General features: G+C 58.0%; 1 protein-coding gene across 1 annotated transcript in view; it reads left to right on the top strand.

Moving 5' to 3' along the window:
• Nucleotides 1-24,161, top strand: part of RBM19 (RNA binding motif protein 19) — a 124,473-nt gene extending 100,312 nt beyond the window's left edge. Inside the window, exons 23-25 of the mRNA XM_060310837.1 lie at nt 455-575; nt 19,753-19,863; nt 20,612-24,161. Of these exons, the coding sequence (XP_060166820.1) occupies nt 455-575; nt 19,753-19,850 (219 nt within the window). The 3' untranslated portion in view covers nt 19,851-19,863; nt 20,612-24,161. The remainder of the gene's footprint in view (nt 1-454; nt 576-19,752; nt 19,864-20,611) is intronic.
• The last annotated feature ends 370 nt before the right edge of the window (nt 24,162-24,531 follow it).

Below are 24,531 nucleotides of genomic sequence, written 5' to 3'. Positions count from 1 at the left end.
GGCCAGCAGAGAGAGATGGGGGCCAGAATCCCCAGCACCCGCGGAGGACGGTGCCGCCCAGTGACAGTGAAGGGCCCCTGTGGTTGTCATCGAGGGGCCAGATGGGCTCGGCTTCCTCAGAGGCACTGCCCCTGGCAGCCGGGTGGGAGGCCAGCCGCCTAACGGGGTCGCCGTCCCCAGATGGGATGGAACACGGGAGGGAAGCCGGCTGCCCGGCCCAGGCACCAGTCACAGCCCAGAGAGCGGACGTATTGAGCACACGGCCACTTGCAGCACTGTCCCTGGGCACGTAACCCACTAATGGAATAGAAGTGCCCATCAGCTCCCTACACCCGCCCCGGGAAGCAGGTGTCACGGGGCCAGAGCTGGCCTAGGTTTGCGGTGCTGGCGGGTGGGAGACCAGGCTGTGGCGTCTTCCGGTGGGTCTTGGCTCACGCGCTGTGTTTCGTTCCAGAGGGCCTTCAACGCCCTGTGTCACAGCACCCACCTGTACGGCCGGAGGCTGGTGCTGGAGTGGGCCGACTCCGAGGTGAGCCTGCAGGCCCTGCGGCGGAAGACGGCCGAGCACTTCCACGGTAAGAGAACTGCCGTCCGCCGGCCGGGCTGGGGGGCCGGGTTCCTGGACCTCCCTCCGTCTCCTTCACATCTACCCTTCGCCATCCATACGCTTCTCTGTGCCAGTGGGAGGTGCTGACCCAAGTGGGTGGCATTGGTGGCCTCCATGCCCTTTTGGTTTCCCAGTCAAGTCAGGTCATTGGGAGGCCTGGCAGGATATCGGGGAGAGGAACAGCCTGGGTGAGGGTGGTTATCCCCCCGCCCCCCCTCACTTCCTGCCTGGTTGCTGCCGGCTGGCTGTCATTGCCCCCAGAGGCCACAGCTCACATGCAGTGGCTCTCTGCACCCAGCACTCTCTGTCCAGGGTCCAGTGGCTGACCCAGGGACCGCTTGCCCCGATTTCCCTGCGCCTGCTACCTGTTTACTGGACCCTCCTCAGTTATCCAGTTTGAGCGCCTTCCGCTTCCTGCCTGGGCCCCAATGGTCACAGGACCCAGCCCCACCTCTTATACACCTTGGTGGCCTCACACAGCCTCGCCCGTAATGCAGTCCATCTCCAGAAAATACTTAGCCCCTGCCGTGTCCCAGTACGAGGAGTGCCGCGGTGACCTCGGGGGGCTTTGGGTCCAGAAGGGCCTCCCCGCAGAGGTGGCGTTTGTGCCCACAGGAGGGTTGCCCGGGGTTGGCATGAGCGTGACACGTCGAGAAACGGGGCAGCCAGTGTGTCTGGGGAGGGCAGCCAGAGGCCTCACACAGGCCTCGCCTTCTCTAGCACGTTGTCTAGAAACAGCGTGGAAGCCCTTTGACTCTAGCTCCACCTGCCAAACCCTTCAGAACACACCCCCGTGCCCACCCCAGCGGCCCTTCCTGCCTAATCCTTCCCCACCACACCTCCCGTCCAAACGCCAGGCAGGACTCTGTGTCTTTGCATATGCCGTTCCCTGTGCTTAGAATGCCTTGCCTCTCAGTTTTGTTTTTCTCTTTTTTTCCAACCTGGCAAGTGCCTATCCAGCCTTTAAGGCCCAGCTCAAATGACACCTCCTCCAAGAAGCCTTCCCTTTCCCCACCCTCCACCCCCAGGTATCAGTAATGGCTCCGTCCTCTGCTCTCCCACCTGTGTTTCTAAACCTCCTTGCCACGTCGTCATGTATTTCTTTTTTTTTTTAGTTCTATTTATTTATTTGGCTGCACCGGGTCTTAGTTGTGGCAGGCGGGCTCCTTAGTTGCAGCGTGCACGTGGGATCTGGTTCCCTGACCAGAAATCGAAACTGGGTCCCCTGTATTGGGAGCGTGGAGTCTGAACCACTGCTCCACCAGGGAAGTCCCCATCCTGTATTTCTTAACGATTCTTCTCCTCGCTGGACTGGCGCCTCCCGCAGTGTGGAGAGCGTGCCGTCGTGTGCCGTCATGTCACCTCTGTCACTGTGATTGGTTCATCTCCGGGCCCCCGTGCCAGCCTGGACCAGTCCGAGGCTGGGGAATACATAAGCAAAGGCGAACGAGAAAGCAGAGCCGTCAGGGCTAAGTACACAGTCGCAAGCACACAACTCAATAAGCCCCCAAATCCTGCTGTGCAGGAGGAGAGCCTGTCCTTATCGACAGCCATTGACCAGCCTAAATGCACCCATCGGCAAATGTTTGTGTAAGGGACTCTCCCGTCCCGCTGCCCCCCACCCACCCACCCACCCCGCGGGGGAGTGCAGACTCAGCAGTCCTGCCCTGCATTGGAGAGTAGCCTCCTTCAGTAAACTGAGCTCCAAAGACAGCATTTACTGCCTTACCCCAGCAGAAAGCCTTGGCTGGAGGCATTTCTGTGGGATTGGCTGTCTCCCCCTATCAGCTGCAGGCCGAGGCCCAGACAGGGGCAGATACAATAATAATATCAGGAAAGACAGCAGGTTGTTTGCATACATCTTCCCATTAATGCCCCAACAGCCCCGTGAGGTGGGCCTGATTAGCCCCATTTTGCGGATGACAGAACTGAGACCAGCCGAGCACTAAAGGGACTCGTGAAAGCTACTGTTTATTAAAGGCTTCCTCTGTGCCGGGCCGTCCTCTGTATGTGACACGCGTTGTCTCTTTCATCCTCACGGCAACCCTTCCAGCCATGGGCACGGCTGTCTACATTTAACAGACAGAGAAGGAGGTTCAGCCGTGTGCCCTAGACATGAGAAAGCCTGGAGAGTGCACAGCTGACATTTGAACTCTAGGCCAGCTCTAGAGCCCTCTGCCCCGCCCTGCCACAACCCCACGCATGGCATTATAGTAGCAGATGCCACTTGTAAAAGCCTTGGGCCTCCATTAGATCTAGGGTGTGTGTGTTTACCGCACGGCTTCCTTCCTCCTGAATCATCCAGACCCTGAACCCAGGATGTACAGGGTCCCTTCCCGAAATGGAGGGGATGAATACCAAATCTAGTGAGAAACATAGCTGGCGCTTTAGAATTGACACCCTGCGATGTGCGTGTTACCTTGTCCCCATTTACAGATGAGGAAACCGAGGTGCAGAGGTGACAAAAGGCCCCACCAAGGCCAGCGCTGGGTGTCAGAGCCCAGCCATGTGTTTGCACTTTTTTTTTTTTTTTTTTTTTTTTGCGGTACGCAGGCTTCTCACCGTTGTGGCCTCTCCCGTTGCGGAGCACAGACTCCGGACGCACAGGCTCAGCGGCGAGCCTGCCATGGCTCACGGGCCCAGCCGCTCCGCGGCATGTGGGATCCTCCTGGACCGGGGCACGAACCCGTGTCCCCTGCATCGGCAGGCGGACTCCCAACCACTGTGCCACCAGGGAAGCCCCTGCACTGCTTTTGAGTCCCCTTGAGGGGACATTCCCCCCTCCCTCAGGTTCTGGAAGGGGCCCCTGGCTCTGAGCTAACCAAGTGCGCAGAAAGGGAGCCCTGAGAGACCCTCCCCGGCACCGCGGGTGGATGTCAGGGTCCCAGCAGGGAACAGAACTTACCCCAGGCCTGCCATGCAGAGGTGGGGGCAGGGGGCAGAGGTGAAGGGGCAGCAGGAGGAAGTGATGCCCCTGGGCTCCAGGGAGAGCAGGGGCCTTGGGGATGGCCAGCTGGTCCCCAGGTTTGGAGAGATGCAGCCAGTGCCAGGGCCCTGAACCAAAGCAGGGAGGGAGCCAGGCAAGATATGCCTGCATCCCGCTCGCCCCCCTCTCTGCTCTGCTCTCCTCCCAGGTCTCGCGTTGGCCCATCCGTCAGCCAGAGGGCCAGGCTCCCCAGTGACGGCTCCTTCCAGGGGATGGAGTAGGACAGGGGAGGGATTGGCAGCTCCAAACAGAATATCCAGCGTCTGTGGTGACCCACGAAGGTCAGGGCATAGGGCGGAGGTCGGGGGGTGTTTTCTGGGGGGCGGGACCAGCAGTGCCTGGCTTGGCGGGATGTGTTCCATCCAGAAGGGTCACTGGCAAACATGGCCAAGTGTCAGACCTCTAGCTGGCCTCACCTGTCTGGGGCGTGAAAAGGCAGCAAAGAGGTAGCCTGAAAGTTCGGGACCCGAAGAGTCTGAAACAATTACCTATCATACTTATACAGCACTCTTTCCAAACCAATATATAATCCTTAGAAAACAAAAGGACGCTATCCAGAGCACAGCAAGATGTGAGACAGGGATTTTTAACCCAGAATCCATGAAACCTTGTCTTCATGGGCCCTAGTCTAGGGCCGGCCTCAGAGGGGCTGTGAACACCCAGAAACGGTATCATCTGGTGCGTGTGTGCACGTGTGTGTTTACCTCTCTGGCAAGAGGATCTTTGTCGTCATCAGATTTTCTATCAGGTCACGGTCCCCAAAAAGTTAGTTTTAGGAGGAAGAGCATCAACTTTGGAATCATCAAGTCCTGGATTCTGTGGCCTCCCAGCTGAGTGTCCCAGGACAAGTCACTGTGCCCCTGGGGCTTCCGTTTCCCATTTTACAAATGGGGATACAAGGGTACTGCCTTATGGGGTACTGGTGAAGATGGTCAGGGCAATAACGAGCAGCACGAGCTGCCCTTTTTTTTTTTTACCCACACAACACCCCTAGGAGGTAGATGCCCTTAATCACCCCATTTTACAGATGAAGGGACTGAGGCACGCAGAGATGAAGTAGCTTACCCAGGATCACACGGGCAGTAAGAGGTAGAAGCAGGGGTTGAACTCGGACAGTCTGGCTACAGCGTTCCATCCTTGGGGTGACTGCGCCCTACATCCTTCCCAAGTAAGCAGGACACCGCGGGGGGAAACAGGGTAGACGAGTCGGCCGAGAACAGGTGCTCTGCAAATGTCAGCCCTCTTACCCACCCACCCCATTGTCTGCTTGATGTCTTTGGAAACGGGGTACCCACGGCTACCCTCGATACTCAGAATAGGGCTGCTGGCCTCCTGCCCTCCTGACTGGACCCTTTTCCCCGCTCTGCCCCTTCCCTGTGGTGAAAAATGCCCAGCTTGTTTGTGTTGAAATCCTCATTGTTCAGAGCATCCAGGGCCCTGGCAGACTCCGAGGGCCGGTGGGATCCATGCCCAGTTCCCTCCCCCGGCCCTGATCTGTGCCAGGAAGGCACTCAGGACTCAGGTGGAGGCCCCGAGCCCCATTTGCCCAGCCTGAGCACCGAGGCCACGACAAAGGGCTCCCTGGGGAAGGTGGGCCTACGGCAGGCGTCTTAACCATTGGGCGGGAACCAGCAGGAAGCTTGCTGGGGACACCGTGGCCTCTGAGCTGCCCTCGGGGACAGAGGGGGGGTGGCCAGAGAAATAGAGAAGAGCTTTGGCCCTACTGTGGCCGGTACAATCAGAGTTCACCTCTGCCTCTGAGCTCCAGCTCCCCTGGAGGAGGCTGTGGGGATGGGGTGCTGGTGGGCCGAGAGCTGCCCAGGCCCTGTGACCAGCCCTTCTCTCCTGCATTGGTCCCTGACAAGCCTAGGTCAAGCCACACATTCCCCCCTCCCCCAGGTTCTGGAAGGGGCCCCTGGCTCTGAGTTAACCAAGTGCACAGAAAGGGAGCCCTGAGAGACCCTCCCCGGCACCGCGGGTGGATGTCAGGGTCCCGGTACAGCTCCATGTGCAGTTCAGGCCACGTAATACTAATTACTATTATTATTACCATGACAACTTGCATCTGTTAAGCCTCGCTCCACGCCAGGTACTATCTGTGGGGCTTTCACAGGTATTAATCCTGCAGAATCCTGGGAGGTAAATACCGTCATTATCCAGACGAGAAAATTGAGGCACAGAGAGGGCAGATGATTTCCCCAGGGGCGCCCAGCTACTAGTGGCCGAGTCAGGAGTCAGACCTGGACTTTTAGCCATCCTGCTGGCTTCATATGAGCAGCTAGGCACCGCTACCCCTTAACGTTCCACCCTAGTGTGTGTCCTCATGTCCGTTCTGTTACCTCAGGTAAGTCACTCGGCCTCAGCTTTGTCATCTGTACAGCGGGACTAGGGTGCCTACCTCATAGGGGAATTGGGGGGCTTACAGGAGATGAGGTCTCTAAAGCTCTCGGCGCACAGTGAGAAAGCAGCAAGTATTACTTATCCGCCCCTCCCCTGCAAGGCGCGAATGCGTCTTCCTTCTCTGGGCCACCCAGAACACTCCCTGTTTTCCTTGCATTCCGGTGGAGCCAGGCCGAGGGAGGATGCTCTCTGGGTGGAGGAATGAGACATAAAGAAGAACCGCAGTTTTTAGAAGCCCGGACAATAAGGAACGTGTGAGAGAGAGAGGGAGGGAGGGAGAATGAATGAGAATGAATAGCCCGTCACCTGGGCAGTGCTCAGGACGGTACGTTTGCATCTGTAGATGCCACCTGTCCCCAGGCCTGGCACGTGGTAGGCTCTTAATTAGTACACAGTAACAGCAAGGGGGAGGAAGGGGATTCCTCGCTGGTAAAAGGGCGTGATGTCTTGCTTTCCGAGGCAGTTGTGGGAACTAAACACTCAGCGCCCAGTCTGGACGTCGCCACTTCTCTAGGCTCCCTGTCCGCGGCCAAAACTCTTTTCAAAGCCCCCCTCCCGGCACCCGCTCCCCAGCAGGAGGGTCTTCATTTCACCCACTGTCCCGGTATCAGGGTGGTCCTCAGATATTCCCTTGCGAGTTGGTGCTTACGAAATGCCCATCAAATGAAACAACCGAGGGCAGCTCTTTGAAAGTTGTTCAAAAAGCTGCCCTGGATAGGCAAAGCCCTTGACCCCAGACAGCGGTGCTTGGGCCGAGGGAAGGGCAAGGTGGCCCTCTTCCACAGAACCGCCCTCCCCTCTCCCCGTCCTCTCCCTGCCTTCCTTCCCGGCCCCCGGAATCAGCCTTGTCAGCTGCCGCTCGGCAGCCCCCGGCAGGTGAAGTGCTGTACTTCAGTGCCTCGGTGCGGGCGGGTGAAAAGAGAGAGCGCAGAGGGAAGAAAGAGGAAAGTCGGCCACTGGCTGTGTCCTTTTCTTCCCGAGCGTGTTACAAACCAGCAGGGTCGCGGCATCGCGGCATCGAGTAGCTTTCAGGGCCCTGGCAGGCCGCAGTACCTGCGAGCGCCGCTGACAGAGTATAATGGTACGGAAGCAACCCGCCCGCACAGCCCTCTGTTTTCCAGCGGGCACAGCCGGGGAGGCCTGGGCAAACAGGCTTTTACTGGGCCGGGAGCATGGCTCTGCTTCCCGGCATTGTCTTATTCCAGCTGGGAGGACTGATGGGCTGTGGTTAGCGGCTGCACCTTTCGCCTCCGGAGCTGGGAGCGCAGACATGAGCGGCATGGCAAGTGGCTGGCAGCGCCGCCGTCGCCCGCCTGCCCGCCCGCCCCCACCCTCGGCCAAACCAGGCCAGGCTGGGATGCGAGATCTGCCATCTTCAGGCCCAGACGATGGGCGCCTGTCCCATCGGTCACTGGCCTCCAGCACGGTGGCCCTCCTAGCCAGGAAGGAGGGAGCCCGACTCCTGGGGCCCTTGCCCCGTCGGCCTGGCCCCCAGGCCCCCGTGATTCAGATCTCAGCCAAAGTGTCAGAGCTTCTACTTTTCCCCGAAAGTTCCCTTGTGGCACCGCGTACCTCGTCTCCCTTGAACTTTGTGTTCGCGTGTGTGGGGGTTTCACCTCCCTGCTCCCCGAGAGGCTTTATCCTCCAGGGGACAAGGCCCTCTCCAGGCCCACTGCCTTGGCCCTGCATCTAGCGCAGAGTAGGTGCTCAGTAACAATCGGTGGAGTGAATAAACGAACAGACAAAAGTCCTGATCGTCAGAAGGGCCCGTTCTAGTGGAACGTCAGCTATGTACTGGGCACTGCAAGAGGGGCCCTGCATGGTGTGCAGCCAGGTGGCGCTAACCTTGACCCTCGAAACACCACTAGTCTGGAAGAGGCAGTTGTGTGCCTTCTTTTTAAAGGTGAAGTCAGGAGAAAAAGAAAACAGGAGAGAGCTGGGTCAAGGACATACTGCGTGCAGGGGACATTGCCAGGTGGTTTCATGCACTCTCACTTTAGCCTTGCAGCTCCTTAGAAGAAGTGCTGTTCCCATTTTTCTGAGGTGCAAACTGAGCCCCAGAGGGGTCTAGTAACTTGCCTGAGGGCACACAGCTCTGCACACTACGGAACAGCTCACCGTATTTAGCCACTCCCTAGACCCCCAGCAGTTCCTAAATTTCAAATTATCCCCCCTTTTATTGGATCTGGGCTCCACAGTCCAGGTAGGGCCGTGGTTACAAACTACAGCCCCACAGCCAGATTCAGCCTGCAGCCTACTTTTGTAAATAAAGCTTTTGGGGGGAACACAGCCATGCCCGTTTTTCACGTAGCGTCTCTAGCTGTGTCTTCGCCCTGTGAGGACAGAGTTGAGTAGCTGTGACAGAGACAGTGTGGCCTGCAAAGCCCTAAAATATTTACTATCTCCCCTTTTACAGAAAAAGTTTACAGCCCCTAGGGCTTGTGAGATGGCTGCCCTTCTTTTGTCTGAAGCCACGGGTGGCTAATTCCTCCCACATAACCCCCCTTTCTCAGAGAACGTACAATTCTAGAGGCATCATAACCCCACCCGCATCCTCCCAGCTAGAGTCCTCTGCTTAAAAATCCCCAGCTCGGGCTTCCCTGGTGGCGCAGTGGTTAAGAATCCGCCTGCCAATGCAAGGGACACGGGTTCAAGCCCCAGTCCGGGAAGATCCCACATGCCGCGGAGCAAGTAGGCCCGTGCGCCACAACTACTGAGCCTGCGCTCTAGAGCCCACGAGCCACAACTACTGAGCCCGCGTGCCACAACTACTGGAGCCCACGTGCCTAGAGCCTGTGCTTCACAACAAGAGAAGCCACCACAACGAGAAGCCCATGCACCGCAACAAAGAGTAGCCCTCGCTCGCCGCAACTAGAGAAAGCCCACGTGCAGCAACGAAGACCCAGTGCAGCCAAAAATAAATAAATACATTTATTTAAAAAAAAGAATCCCCAGCACTTCGTGGAACAGAAGCCGCAGTGCCTTGCTTCCCACTTCATTCATTCACTCCCTCAATTCTCCATTGATCGTCTAATTATCCAGCCTTATTCAGTACTGAGGACAAAGCGGCAAGCAAAAGAGAAGGTGCCTGCCTTCATGGAGCTAGTATTTGAGTGGGAGAGATGAATGATTCAAAAAAAAAAACGGTAATAATGAGAAAGTTATGGTGATCGCAAGCCCTGTGGAGGAAATGCAAAAAGATAACATCATACACTCAGGAGTGTGAAGAGGGAGGAGAGATTCCAAATGTGGTGGTTGGAAAAAGTCTTTCCGAGGAGTCAGTGTTTCTGTGTGATTCAAAGAGCCAGCCAGCCCAGGATCTGGGAGGAAATCATTCCGAGCAGTGGGAGCCGCAGGTGCAAAGGCCCTGGGGCAGAAACATGCTCATCGCAGGCCATTGTGACTAGAGAATGAGTCCAGGGTGGAGAGTGGTTGGAAACAAAGCTGCAGAGGCCAGAAGGGCCCCCTGGTGGGGTCTTGTGGGGTGGGGCAGGGAGCCTGGCGTTTATTCAAGATACAGTAGGAAATCCCTCGAAGATTTAGAAAGAGGAGTGCCATGGCCTGGTTTACACTCCATCCCTCATCCTCGCTGCTGCATGGGGCATGCATTGTAGAGGAGTAAGAATATGGAATAGGAGTCCCACTATGGTCGTCCCAGCAAGCCACGGCAGTAGTCTGAGCAGGGACAGAGACAGGAAGGGTGGAAAGAAGCCAGTGGATTGAGCATATGTGGTAAAAGTAGAGCTGGCCAGACTTCTGGGAAGCAGGAGGGAAATTAAGGCCAGTACAGAGATTTTTGCTCAGAGCGAGCCACTCACAGGATGGTGGTGCTGCGTGATGATGAGGCCCTGGAAGCTGGGAAGAGTGGGTGGGGGTGGGAGTGATCCGGCCGCATGGGGTTTGAGACACCTATTAGGACTCCCCATGGGATGTCAAGCAGATAGATCTATGAGTTGGGAGCTCAGGAGCGAAGTCTGGGCTGAGATATAAATTTGGAAGTCATCAGCATACAGATGATATTTAAAGCCTGCAACAGTTCACCAACCCCCCCCCCCCGCCCATAACTTAATCATTCACAGGACGGCACACTTTCAAAAGACTGGGGACCAGGAGAGCCCATGATCCCCATGCCAGCCCTTGCAAATATGCCTCACTGATCATGGCCCTGAAAACATAATCATCGGGCTTTAAAAATCACACTCAGGAAAGTTCAAGCAAGTATGTGAAGTCACAGAAATTATTATTCAAAATATCCCTCTGCCATGGATCTTTCCAGCTACCTGGAGACAGAAGGTTCCTATAGGCTCCCCTCGCCTCGTTTTTATTCCTCCATTTGGGTGCCTTGCATCCCCTCCGTAAGGCTTTGCTGTGGCAGCCCTTCCTCCAGAGCTGTCAGAGGCTCCAGCAGAAGACAGGTGAGGGAGGGCTGTCCCGGATTGCCACAAAGGGTCCTGACAGAGGAAAGGTCACTATGGGCACCCGGGGCCACCCAGGAGGTGTTGCACCCCTGCCCCCTTGGAAGCGGGTGCCCGCCCCTGTCCAGGGTGCTGAATCTGTTCTTCCTTCTGCTCCCAGCCCTGTCGGTGGGTAGCAGCAGGAGAGAGGTTGAAACTGGCCGGGAGACCCACTCTTTGTCACATGCCCCAGGCCACCCCAGCTGATGCAGGCAGAATCGAGAGAAGAAAAGTCAAGAAGCCGGAGTCAAGGTGTCTCCTCGGTGGCAACTGCTAGCAATGGTGCAAATGGCTGAGCTGTGGCCAGGGAGCCAGGCTCAGAGAGCCGAATGCTTCTCCCTGCAGAGGTGCTAGGGAGGCTGGGGGGGCCTGGAGCAAGGTGGAGCAGGTGTCCTTGTCCTCCAGGTCACCCCCTCCCACTCCTCCCTCCTTCCACCCCCCACTCCCCGAGCCTCTTTGAGTGGTGTTTTGGAAATATTTCCAAGCGCTTCGGCAATATCCTGCACACTCTCTCCCCCTTCCCCCGGGAGCGGCTGTCCGTGCGGGGAAGGTACTTGCTCCCAATCCCGCTAAATTGTTATTGACTTGTGTTCTCTGCGTTCTGCAAACATTTCACTCGGCTGTCGCCAGTGAGGCCAGGAATCCCTGCTAGGGCTAACGGGGAAGCCAGCTGTGCCGGGCCATTTCTCCTGCTCTTCCTCATTGATCATGGAATTAAACTGACAGAAGGAGAATTTCAGAGCAACTTGGGAGGGGAAGGGGCTGGGCCCGGATTGGATGAGGGTTCGGGGACCTGGGGACCAGAGTGCTGGAAATAGGGTCAGGAGGAGGGTGGACTTGCCTCCAGGGTTGTGGCTGGTGACCGAGGGTGGCCGGGTTTGTTTCTGAACTGTAGGCTGGCCCAGGCCTGAGAAACCCAAGGAAAACACACAGACGAGGAGGTTGTTATTACTGCTTCATGACCACAAGTGAAACTAGTGGGGTTCTGTAGACAGAGAGTAGAGAGAAAGTAAACCAGAGGCTGCACTGGTGAGCTGTCGGCTGAGATCACAGATCTTTATTTTGCATAGAAGATAAGGGGGAGAAAAAGTGTTTTGTTTTAATTAATTGTCTCTATTTTGCTATCAGAGGATTTGACCTGAAAGTCAAGATTATGGCCTCTCTTGAAAAATCAGGTCTGACCACCCTAGCTCCTACATTCACATAGAGTAGCTGGGGTCGAGTTACATGGGCTTTTTTTTCTTCTTCTTCTTCTTTTGCCGCAGTCCGCAGCCCTCCCTATAGTCGCCCACCCAGACCGTTTAACTCCATCACATTCGCACTTACAGATCCTAGTGCAGACAGCTTGGCCCCTCGAGATGATGTTACTGATTCTTTCTTTTTAGCCTCTACTCCCAACCCAGGGCCTTTGCCAAGAGGAAAGGGACAGGTAGTTAATGTCGACCAAGCCCCTAGAAATGGGGAGATCCCTCCAGGCCCGAGACAGGAGAGTGGGGCGGGGAGCGGTGGGGGGCGCCTTCCAGCCTCTCCTGGTTTCTTTTTGTTTTGTCCTCTGCAATGAGTCACCTTCTCCTGGACACTCCCCTGCCTCCCCGGCCCACACAGGCCGCTCCAGCATCTGTAACTAATGCAGACGCATGCAGCACCAAGCCCCAGAGCCCCCAGGCTTAGTGGCCCCACGGCCCTACCAGGGCTGAACCCACAATAATCCAGGCCGGGCACCTTCAGCAGCCCTGGTGGATGGAGAGCCGCCAGCCCGGCCGCCTGGAACTCCTGTGTGCCCTGGATGCCCAGAGCACAGAGCAAGAAGAACCCGCCAGGCTGCCCCGGGGCTTCCTGCTTCCCAGGAGCCAGAGTCCTTAGCACTGTGATTCATAACGGCTGTAGTCACAGCTGTCTCAATAGCCAGTGTCCACCCCAGGCCATTTGCATCAGAACCTCTGGGGGTAGGGTCCAGGTATCTGAGGTTTCCCAGACGATTCTATCAGGCCGTGGGTTGGGAACCAATAGCTTCTTGAAAAAACGGCTGATGCAGGCACTGGGCCGCTGCCACGCGGCCTGAGTCTGTTTCACGCCTTCCCTGTTGAGAAGTTCCTTCTGAGGAGTCTGGGCTGGCGTCCCCCCCGCAGGGTGGGCAGCTGAGCCACGGGACCACAGGCATCGCCGTGGGGTGACGGGAAGACCCTGGGACCAGCCTGATCTGTGCTCAAGGCCCCATTCGGGCGAGTCTTCCCCAAGCCCTAGAACAGCTGCTTATGCATCTGGAAGGTGGGGCAGTAATATCACCTGGCTCGTGGGAGACCTGTGAGTGAGTCCACACCCAGCCCATGCCTGGAGCCCAAAGAGGCTGGGCTCAAAGCCCGGGGATGCTGGCTTCTCTGCCTTCATGTACGGTCGGCCCCGGCTCAGCCTGCTAGGTTCCCAGTTTCCTGAGTACCGCCCGCTCTCTGGGTGTCCTTGGACGACACCTGCGTTGTTACTTTTAACATGACTCAACACCTCTGTGTGCACCCAAGCCTCATCTGTTGACTCTTCTTGTGGCGGGCACTACTGACACGCCCTTTCTACAGAGAGCAACTCGATCAGATGGCCTGGGACCAGTGAGTGACAGAGCTCAGAGCCCAGCTCCGCCCGCCCTGGGACCCCAGCATGGCCTCCGTGGCTGCTGGCTCAGTTTCTCCTTTGGCGGCAGTATCCCTGGCACCAGGCCTGGCACATAGTATATATTCAATGACCGTTTGCTGTGAATGACTGAGGGCTGGAACCCTCAAGGCCTGAGATCAGGAGAGCAGGTAACTGTTCCCAGTTAACAAACAGGAACACCGAGGAAAGGAGTTAAGAGGCTCCCTTAAATCCTTGAGGTGGCAGAGGTGGGCCTGGGGCCCAGTCTCCCGTCTGCCAGCCCCGAGTAGGGGCTTTCGGATCACGCCTGGTTCTTGGGGGACCAGCTATGTTCTGCAAAGGCACATCCATGAAACACCTCCTGGTACCGAGCAAGGGCCACGCGTTTGGTCTTAGGAGCCAGGCTGATCCTCTCTAAAGAGTGCCCTTTATTCTGTGATCATCTAGTGTGTGCCTGCTGTGAACAGAGCCCTGGGAGGCAGACCCATCGCGGTATCTGAGGGTTTTGCCCATGGGGGCTGCCAGCCTGGAGCCTGGGAGGCAGGGGGACCCAGGAGCAGGCAGCCTCACACGCCAGGCCAGCCCTCAGGGTGCCGGCCCCTCGCAAGACCCACATCCTGTGTCTCCAGCACCGTAATGTCCCCAAGGGTGGGGACTGCAGGTTGCTTGTGCCCCCCGATGGCCTGGGGCAGCAGGCCACTGAGTCCGAAGGCTGTGGTGCCTTGTCCCAGCCTGGAATCCCGCCCTCCACTCTCAACCCTAACCTCCTTCCTCTCCTCCCCTCGAGGGACAGACCGGAGAGAGGGGCCACCTGCTCCCCCTCCCCCCTCCCCCCCAGCCTGTTGGAGTCGCCTCAGGTACGGTTTTAACAGGGGAAACCTGCTACACGGGCCTGCACTTTACGGTTTGCCAAGGCCTCGCCTGCCCTTTGTCTCGGGGAGTAGCAAGCTCGGGACCTCCAGGAACAGCTAGAAAACACCCAAATAAACGAGACCTCCCATCTCCAGGGGCAACTGGCACACACCCCATCGGTTATCCTTAGGTGGGGACATGGGCCCAGTGTGGCCAGATCAGCCAGTTTCGAGAGAAACTAGAAATGGAGATTCTTGTGTAGCCTGTCTTGTGTTTACCTATTAGTAACTAAGGGTTTTTTGAACGTTCCGTGATGTCAGCAAATCCAGATGCCCTTCAGTGGGCCTGCCGGCTGAGGCCTGCTTCATTCCAATTGGTCACCTGTAGACAATGGTGTCTTAGTTTGGGTTCCCTGGAAGCAGCCCCTGACCAGCTAGGAGGGGAGCCAGTTCGGGGGATGCAGTGAACAGCCCCACCATACAGGCCACAGGGACCCCTGAGAGCCGTGTGGCACCTGCCCCAGAACTGTCCCCTGGAGTCGAGGGAGCTGGGACATTTCTCCAGGGGCCTTAAATCTCCAACACTTCCAGCCTACCCTGTGCCAGGGCCACGTGTGCCCCTGTGGCCAGAGAAAGCTCCTGGCCCTCCAGGCGGGGAGCGATGAATACGCCCCAGAGCGGCCCGCTAACGCCGTACGTGACTGTCAGGAGGGGGGCGCCCACCGCGGCCGCCGCATCTGTCGAGGGCCGGTACTGCCATCCCCATTTTATGGAGGAGGGAAGTGACCTGCCCACGCACTCTCAGTAACAGTACCCATTAACGACAGTAAGGGCGTCACCTTTCCCCCGCGGCTCCTGCGTGCCGGGCGCTGTTGTAAAGGCCTTCATCTGTGCCCTTCTAACGCCCTTTGGGACCCCAGGAGCTGGGTGCTGTTCAGTAACTGCCGAGACTGAGCACAGAGAGGGGAGGCCTCGGCCCCAGGTGGCTCAGCCAGGGGGCGGCAGGCTTGCCTCCGGGCCGGGCAGCCTGGCTACAGCCGGCAACGCCATCAACTCCGAGCCCGGCCGCCCCGGCCGGTCACAGCTGCCTCCTCTCAGGGTTCCTTTCAGGATCCCCTCCTCCCCGACCAGCCCTGAAGCTTTGCCCTGTCCTTCCGACAGCCCCCCGCCCGCCTGCCTGCCCTTGCCTTGTGCACAGGGCGCCGGCGCCAGCCAGGGACGGGAGAGAGATGCGGGCTGGCGTTCTGTCAAGGAATTAATTGAAAAATAAAATCATTAGATGGGAACTCCAGAAATGCAAAATGGTGGCTGGAGAGTGGGGAGGGGGACGGGGGCAGGACTGGGGGGTTGCTGGGGGACGGCTGAGCTTTTTGTCAAGTTAATTTCTTGGGTGTTGATGTTTGGTGACATTCACTTGTTGTTTATCTCCGGGTGCAGCTGTGATACTGAAAGAGAACGCACAGCTTGTTTCGTTTATTTATTTTACACCTTTCTCTGGTTCTGCATTATGTTTGTTCGGTGAAAACCCACTGAGGCTTTTGATGTCGGGGAGATGGGATTTCAGCAGCTGTTCCCGGCAAGCAGGGCGCTCCGCGTGCGGATGGGGCCTGTGGGGGGGGTGGTTGCTGGGTGTTGTCTGGTGGGGACTCGGGGCCCGACGTGTCCTCTGGGGGGCGGGGCGGTGCTGGGGGCCCCGGCCTGAGCCAGATACACCAGGCCCCAGGGTACCAAGCCCTTGGGGCGCCAGGCTCCGTGAGTGAACTCACTGATCCTTGCCGCCGCCCCGGGAGGTCGCGTCTCCACCCCCAATGTACAGACAGGCAGCCGAGACCCCGAGAATACAAGTGACCTGCCCAAGGTCACCGAGCGTTAAGTGGCAGAGCTGGGACCTCAGACTGTCTGACTTCTGGGTGTCATGGAGTCAGCTGGTCGCTAACGACTTGCCTGCCACTCACCCCACAGCCGTCAGTGGAGACCCCTGTGCCTCTGGTTTCCAGCTGGAGGAGGGGGAACCATACCTGCTTTGGCCTTGACCAGCCAAATCACTTCATTCACTTACTGGACAACTATTTATTGCTCACCTACTGTGTACCAACCTTCCTGTGACAGCCCCTGCCCTGCTGGCACTCCCTGGCCTAATGGCAGAGGGACACATTAAATCAACACCTCTGACATGAGCAGTAGTAACAAAGATGGTGGTCGCAGCACCGTCATGGAGCCTGACCAGGTGCTGGCATTGCTCTTTTCTCTCCTCAGTGCTCACCACAGCCCCAGGAGGTAGGCATTCCTAGTGGCCCCATATTACAGATGAGGAAACTGAGGCCCAGAAGGGCTAAGTCTGCTGCTCACAGCCTCACAGCCAGTCCATGCCTGGGCTGTGGGGTCAGTGCCCACTGTTCCTGAGCACAGTTACAATAGGTGCTGGGGACAAGTCAGGGGGCTCTGAAGGGCTTTTGCAGGAAGAAGGAGCCCTCACCTCCCGGGGAGTCAGGACGGCAGCAGAAGGCAGTCACAGAGAAGGGAGGGGTGGCGGAACAGCCCTGTCCCCCCACGTTATACATGAGGGGTTGAATCTCGTACGGGGCACATGCCCTGCCCAAGGTCACGCAGCTCGGGAATGGTCAAAGCCAGACGCAGTGGCCACACGCCCTGTCACCACAGGGTCCTGCGTGATCTTGGCCCCGCCCCCAGGCAGGGCCCCTCGGGAGATGCCACAGAGCACAGCACAGAGCATGCGTGGTTGCAAACTAGACCGTCTGAGGCGGAATCCAGGGGCTGCCACGTGTTAGCTGGGGGCAGGGGGGCGCCTCCGGTGTGTCTGCTCCTCTGCACCTCCGTTTTCCCACCCATGAAATGGGGGTGATGACACCAGCCTCCGGAGGGTTTATGAAACTAAGGTGAGACACCACTTGTTAAGTGCCCGTCCTGTGTGTTTCCTCTTCCAGCTATGTCGCCCCTCCCTCTGGGCCTCAGTTTCCCCAGTCGTGGTGCCTCTCTTCCCGCCACTCCGTTTGTTTGTTTGCTGTCCCGACAACTGCAGTTTTACTTTTTAAAAGTTACCCACATTGGTGCCCCTTTTTATTCATTCACTCAATCATTCGTTCATCCATTTTTTTTTTTTCATTCATCCATTTTTATGTTCAACAAATGATGACAGAGCACCTACTGTGCGTTCAACCCTGGGACGGTCTCTCGCAGTCTGGCTCACAGTGTGGTGGAGCCAGGCCAGTGCAGCGCTCGGGATGTTCCAGTGACAGAGAGGCCCTCGGAGCTGGCCAGGCCCCTGGTGACCCTGGGCCGTGCTTCTCTGAAAGGTCCCCGAGGTGGGCTGGTGCCCGAGGGGTGCCCTGTGCTGGCCACTGGGGGCACCCGGAGTCCACGCCCCAGTCACCGCCTGCGCGGTGCTCCTGGGCCAGCTGGGTAAGAGCCACCCGTGTGCCTGGCACCTGCCCCCTTGCCAGTCTCAGAGTCATGCTCAAGCCGTGGGAAAGAACAAAAATTCTGCCAAGGTGAAAGCGGTAGCTGCTACCATCATAGCTGCTGCTCCACTGGCCGCCCCCTCGCGCCCCAGGCCAGCCCAGGAGAGCAGGGACCAGCCCAGGAGCCCAAACCTATCCCATCGTTAGCCTCTGGGGGGGCGTCAGTGACAGGCCCGCAGGTCCTATTTTGCCGCCCTTCTGTTTCCCGGCTCCTACTACCTGCCCAAAGGTCCAAGTTCCAGAGACCGTTGCGCACTTCCGGCAATTATTTGGAAACCCAGAGGGGGCGGCGGGGGCGAAGGAAGCAGGTGTCCGCCCCAGCCCCTCCTGTCCCCCTCCCTCCTCATGACTAACAACAGGGTGATGATGGCCTGAGGCTCCGGCCGGGCGGGCCTCCCACCCCTTCCTCACCCTCCCCGAGGGGCCAGCCCCTCCGCGTCCCCCCTTTCTGCCCCATTCGCTCATCCCCTCGTTCAACAGCTGCTCACAGGCACCCACTAGGTGCCAGGCAGTGCGCTAAGGCAGGAGACACGGCCGTGAACGGGGTAGCTCTGTCCCCAGACGAAGAAGCGCCCGCCGGGTGGTGAGAAGTGCTATGGGGCGAGGCGGGCTTGGAGAGCGGGGACCTGTCGACAGCGGCCAGGGGAGTCCTCTCTGAGGAGGGGACAGGGGAGCAGGGGTCTCCGGGTGGGAGCGCGCTTCGCGGGCCTCGGAGGGCCCGGCCCAGGCAGTGCCTCGACATGACCACGGAGAACTCCCGGAGCGGAGCAGGAGAGCCTGTCCTGGAAGGATCCCTCGGGCTGCTGTTGGCGGGGGAATAGGTGGCCCTGAGGGTGAGGGCGGAAGCAGAGTCCGCTGAGAAGGTGCGAGTGCTCGGGTCAGGCAGTTAGCCGCGGAGAAGAGGAGAAGGGTCAGCGTCCGGGTCAGGTTCTTAGGAATGAGATGGAGAAATAGCCTCAAAGAGGTCAAGTCACTTGTCCAAGACCACCTGGAAGAGACCCAAGATGCTGCATCTCGAGGGCGAGCGTTGGGCTAGGCTCTGGGGAGACCCGCTGCCTGCAGGAGCCCCAGACCCAGTGGGGAGGTGGCAGCTAAGGATCGCAGTGGCAATTTGGCCCACCCGGAGGACTTCACAGAGAAGGTGTTGTTTGAACCAGGGAAGGAGAGGCTATTGGGACAGCATCCGACAGCTGCCTCAAAACAAGCCCAGCGTTATCTGGGGGTGAGGCTGACCATGAATGACTGGTTAGACAGCAGAGGGACTGACAGAGTCAATCTAAGCCCAGAGCCTTCCCCCTCCCACCCCCACCCCATTCCCTTCCTGGAGGGCCGAGAGGACCTGCACACCTCCCCCCTCCACCCTTTGTCTCCCTGGCAGTCTCTGGGCAGCACCTGAGACTTTTATGAAAAGAGGAAAGACGGTGGGCTTTGGTGTGTCTTGGGTCCTGGTTTCACCACTTCCTAGCTGAGTGACCTTAGACTTACCTGTCTTTGCTTCAGTGCTCTCACCTGTGAGAGGTAATAATAATACCTCCCCATGGGATTGTTGAGAAGATAAGAGCCATAGCACAGAGCAGATAATCAATAGTGTTTGGCACCCTGGGGACATGTATTTTGCCGAGCCCACCATGCCCTTTCACACTGTGCATCTACCTCCCCTTCCCCGTCTCCTCACAGAGAACTCCTCTGCATTCTTCAAAGCCCAGGTCAAATAGCCCCTCTTCTCTAAAGCCATCTCTAATTGTTTTTCCCTCCATGCCTCATCTGGAGTCCTTGAGCATCCAGTCACCCAGCATTTACTAAACACCTACTGTATGCCAGCCACCTACTATAGCATTAAGAGTCTGCGACTCCAAGAGAACAGGAACTTGTTTCCCAACCCCTGCCCTCGCTTGACTTGGCCTCTCTGGAGGTTCTGGCTCCCCCTACATCAGGCAGAGACTCGCTAACCTCTGACCTGCCGGGAAGGGCCTTCCTCCCTTCTTTCCTCGGTGGGTGGAAGATGGGCAGGGGTGGCCGACAGGGCTGGGAGAGAGGCTGCCCCCTGGTGAAGTAGAGACTAAGCCTCCGTGTTTCTCTGTCTCCCGCTCTGTGCTCTCTTCCCCTTTCTCATACCTCCTTTGATGCTCCTTCCCCCTCTTGTCTTTGCTTATTTCTTCTGTCTCATCTCCCCACCCCCACCCTGGGTCTGTACCTGCCCTCCTACCTCCCACCCCTTCCCTCTGTCCCTTCCTGAATCCCCTCCCCCTGCTCCCTGTTTGCTCTCCCCTTCCCTCTCTGTCGTCTCTCTCTTCCTGACTCCCAACCCTCTCGGCTGTTCTTTTCTCCTCTCTTGCCATCTGGGCTCCCGCAGAACCCCCGAAGAAAAAGCGGTCTGTGGTGTTGGACGAGATCCTGGAGCAGCTGGAAGACAGTGAGGACGGCGGTGACGAGCAGACCCTTCAGCCGTGAGCTGGCGCCGAGGGTACGTGGCTGCAGAGCCCTGGGGACGGGGCACAGCCGCTCCGGCTCTGCACCCCCTACCGCGGGGGCCGGGCGGGCCGCACCGCCCGGTGGGGCAGCAGCAGCAGGCAGCCCCGCCCTCCACTGGTCCAAGGTCGGAGGGGACGATGGCCTCAGCCCACTGCCCGGGCATCCCGGGCCCCAGGCACTGACTGCGCCTGCTCTGTGCCCAGCACTGCAGGGCCAGAGAACAGGCGCAGGATGCCACCGCGCCGGGCAGTCCCTCGTGGCAGCATGAGGATCTGGAAGTGGCAGAAACCACCGAGCCCTGCGTCCAGCCCAGCCATTGGCGGTTCCCGCACAAGTTCCCCCTCTTGCTTCTCCTCCCAGCAACCCTGAGATGCAGACAGGGCCTCACCGTGCTGGCGCGAAGGCCAGGGTGCAGGGGGACTTCAGGGCTTGCCCCAGGGTGCGCAGCTACATGGGCGCAAGGACCCTCGGGCCCCACTGCCCACGAGCCCGGAACACTCACCAGGCTGAAGGCAGCTCTCTGGAGTTGGGCGCTTTGGGCATGAAGCCCCGCTCCACCCAGCACAGACTGGGGACCCTGCCAAGTCAGCTCAGCTCCCTGGGCCCAGCCTCCTCAATAACTGCTTCCCACCTCAGAGGGCTTTAGCGAGAAAGAAATGTAATAATCGTGAAGAACGCCAGGAACAGTGCTGCGCATGTGAGGCGGGCCCCAGAAGCTTCTGTTCTCGCTCCCCCTCCAGGGCTGCTAAGCTGGCGTTCCCGCCTCTGGCTCTCCAAGGGACTGCTCACAGCCTGGGACGTGGCCTCTGTCCTGCCCCTTCCTCGCCACTTGGGACCACGGGCCCTGGTTCAGTCACAAGAGCGTCTTCCGTCCGTGCTGACCAAGGGGCCACTCACGAAGCACCAAGCTCCAAACCCAGACACCGGCTCGTTGGTTGAGCCCGGCTGTGTCGCTAACGGCAGACGCCCTCTACTCACAGGCTGGGGACGCCGTGAAATGCAAACAGGTCCCCAGCCCTGGCAAGCAGTGTCCCAAGGCTCATCCCAGACCTGGGGTGCCCACACCCACTCCCGCCTGGAGATTCACACCCAGCACACACCAGGAGGGGGATGGTAGAGAGGAAAGAGCTATAACCCGTCTGCCCTGGGTCTGAACCCCAGCTGTGTGACTTTGGACCGGCGAGGTCCCCTCTGACCCTCAGCTTCTCTTTCTATAAAATGGGGGTGATCTAGTACCTACCTCAGAGATGGTGCTCGGACTACATCAGCCAGTCCAAGTAAAGCCCAGAGCAAGCACTTGTCAGCGTTTTTGTCCTTCTTCATTTGGGGCAGCTGGGCCCCGAGTGAGAGCCCAGGGATCTTCTGACTTGCTGTGTAAAATTTGGTCTGTGTATTTTTCTGGGAGGAGGTTTCAGTCCACACCAAGCAGTTTTCGGAGTGGCCTGGAATCCAAGCAAGACCACACAGCGCTGACAGTCCTGCAAGGCTGCGCGTGTCCCCAGTTCCCTGGGTGGCAGGTGCTTCCTAATCCATCCTAGGTTATCCCTGGGACACAATGGAAGCAAAAGACACAGACCCGGAGTGGCTCACGTCCCAGCTTTTATAGTGAGGTGTCTCCCCGACATCAGACCGTAGAGCCTGCGTGGGGTCCCTCGGGTGACCAGGCTCCCAAGTTTCCGTGGGTCCCAGGGATGACAGGGCTGGGGTCCACCCCCTCCCTCCCCACTGCTTGTCCCGTTAAGGGCCACGTGGATTCTTCTGGTTAAAGAAGATTGCAGACCCGTGGGCCTGGCACGGGAGGAGGCAACATTGGCACCGGCTTCACTGAAGGTACTAGAATGTCCCCAGATCGGAATTCACCACCTCCTGGTGTTGCCATGCCAGCTCGGGCTCTGCATTCAGACCATTCTGGGTTCCTGGTAACATCCACCACTCGCCAGCCTTGTGAGTGTGGGCCAGTGACTTAACCTTCAATTCCTCAGTCTTCTCATCTTTAAAATGGGATGGTGCTAACAGCACCTCCATATACCGGGGGTATTGTGAGGCCCAGAGAGCTTCAGGCACCTGCAGGAGGTGAATCTGACCCCAGGGCCTCGGGTCTTTCTTGACCTTCATGCTTTACTGTCTTCCCTGCGTCCAGAAGAAAAAGCAAGCAAGCCCGGGCCCGAGCCCAGAGAAAGCTCAGGACCAGCAGGGGAGCGAGGGGGCCCGCGAAGCCAATGGCCTGAGGGCGCAGCAGGCGGGAAAGCCACCAGCCGCTCAGCCAGCTGCACGCAGGGAGACTGTGGCCCCTCCCCTCCTGCCTGCCCGTCCCAGCCTGGCGTCTGTACCCCCAACCCTGGGGGCTTACTGTCTGGGGGGGAAGGGCTCCCCCATAAGCAATGGAAGCAGTCACTTCAACTCCCCTAGAGATCTCGGGGGGGTACCCATCACCCCACCTTCGTGCCACACCTGGCCCTCACCAACGCCCATAGCAGACTCCACGCTGCCCCAGGAGCACTGCATTCTCCACATGCAACTCTGAGCTGGATCACGGGGAATGTAGTGTAAAGCCCTGCGGCCCTGCCCCCGCGTGCACACTTGGAGTAAAACCACACTCTTCACCGCGATGAGCAAGAAGGCCCTGCCTGCCCTGCCGCTGCCGCTCACTTACTGCTCTCCGACCTGGAAGCACAGTCCCACCCCAGGGCCTTTGCACTTGCTCTTTACTCTGCCTGGGACACCCTTCCTCCACTTTCTTCCTGTTTCCTTCCCCCATCTCCACCAGCCACTCTGAGATCTTCATTTAAGCTTCCCTCCCTTCCTCAGAGACAGCCCCGACCACCTTATGGAAAGTAGCCACGTTCCGTTCCTCTCCATGCCCAGCCCCTGCCCCCATGTCGTCCTCAGCCGATCGTGTCCCTGTTCCTTTCAGTCACAGCACCTGGCGCCTGGAGGCTGAACAAGTGTCTCAGTAACCCTGAGCCCTGTCCCCCACCCCTTTGAAAGTAACTCTTTAAATAGGAACTACTAAAGCTCTCGTCATTTTTATTATCATAATCATCATCGGCATTATTATTGGTATTCTGGAATAAAAAGTATAGCTAGGTAATAATAAAATAAAGCCAGGTCTTTAGCCTGGCCCAGAGGAGGGCCTACCTTTCCCCCTTTGAGGGAGAGGGACTGCGTGAAAGCATTTCAGAAGAAAAGCCTCCACCCAGTGTGTGCCGGGTGAACTGGGGAGACTCCGGGCCTTGGAGCCAAGGCCCTGGGGAGATTGACGGTCACTTGCCACCAGAGCAGTGGGGCACGGGGGGAGCTTTCAGGGAGGGGGCTTCAGGTGAGTTCGAATGATGATGGGACATCAGAGGTCCCAAACCACCAGAAGACGTAGGAGAGAAATTCCAGAAATAAAGCACGGAGGTCGCACCTGAGGAAGCACGAGCATTCTGAGGTGGGTCGTGGTGGAAAGGAGCCCGTGTATCCAGAAAGGCAGCCTGGAGGGAGTGACCTCTGCCCAGCAGCCCCCGAGCAGGCCAAGCAGAGACGTGGTTTACCCAGTTGCTCCTCATACGAAGCCAAAGCCAGACTCAGGATGGGCCCACGGTTGCCGTGGTGCAGTCGGGAAATAAGTGAACCCCTCCCCCAGAAACGGCCGGTGTCGCTGTGCTTATTCCTAACCGTTTCCATCCTGGGGTTCCCCGTGGGCACCGATGCCATTGCCACAGTAGACTGGAAGCCAGGCTCGGGCCCTTGTGTCAGCGCTTGGAGGTCATTCCACAGACCCTCAGCCACGGGGTGATCCCAGGGTGTGAGGTCTGCCCCCTTCCTCCCTGGGAAACGCGAGCTGCCATCCTCCAGCCGGTTTGCACGCTCTGCAGGGGCTGGTGTGGAAGATCACAGGACTGGAGTGAGCCCAGGTCCCAGCGGAAGCACCTTGACCCTGGGAGGGCGCTAGGCATTTTGCAGTGTCTCAGAAAGGAAAGGGGGGGACGGCACAGGCCAGAGGCAGAGAGGGGGTGGTGGAGTTAAGTCCTCAAACCAACGGCTAATCCTCACCCCCAGTCATTCATTCATTCATCCATCGAACGCTAGGCATCCCTCTGCACTTGGCACTGTGCTGGGTGCCAGGAATACAGGGACAGAAACACTGGATCCACACGGGAGTTTGTCTCCTGGGCTTGAAGACCCGAGAATCAGGCAGAAGACAATTTCCAGCGGCCTTTGCCCCCGTGTTTTTCCTCCTTTCCTTTTGCCGCCTCCTTGGGCTCTTTTGTCTTCTGTGGCGGGGCCCGTCCCTCCCAGCGCCTGTCTGTGCTCTGCAGCTTCTAGGAAAGGATTAGTGCAAGCCGAGCATGGAGGCTTTGGTGAGCAGAGCCGAGTTTGGTTTCAACATCTAATTCAATTTGTTCTGCCGAGATTGAAATATGAAATGGTTGCCAGTCAAACGTTCAAAGGACGGCGAAGGGAGAGTGAGCGCCTGCTGAAATTTGAATTTTAATGAAAATGACTTTAACCCTTTGGTACACCTTGCAGAAATGAAACGCGCTCCCCTCCCACGAAAAAACCTCTCTGGTTCTCTTTGCTGAGCTTCGCTAATGACATGCGATCATTTTTTTCAGCAGTATTAATAATAACAGATTAATAGAATCCTGGCTTAATAAGAAATTTGTTCTCCCAT

This window comes from Globicephala melas, chromosome 13 (genome assembly GCF_963455315.2).
Source record: "Globicephala melas chromosome 13, mGloMel1.2, whole genome shotgun sequence".
In the NCBI taxonomy this organism is placed as follows: Eukaryota; Metazoa; Chordata; class Mammalia; order Artiodactyla; family Delphinidae; genus Globicephala; species Globicephala melas.
The sequence above is the reverse complement of the archived record's forward strand: the minus strand, read 5'-3'. Positions and strand labels throughout refer to the sequence as shown.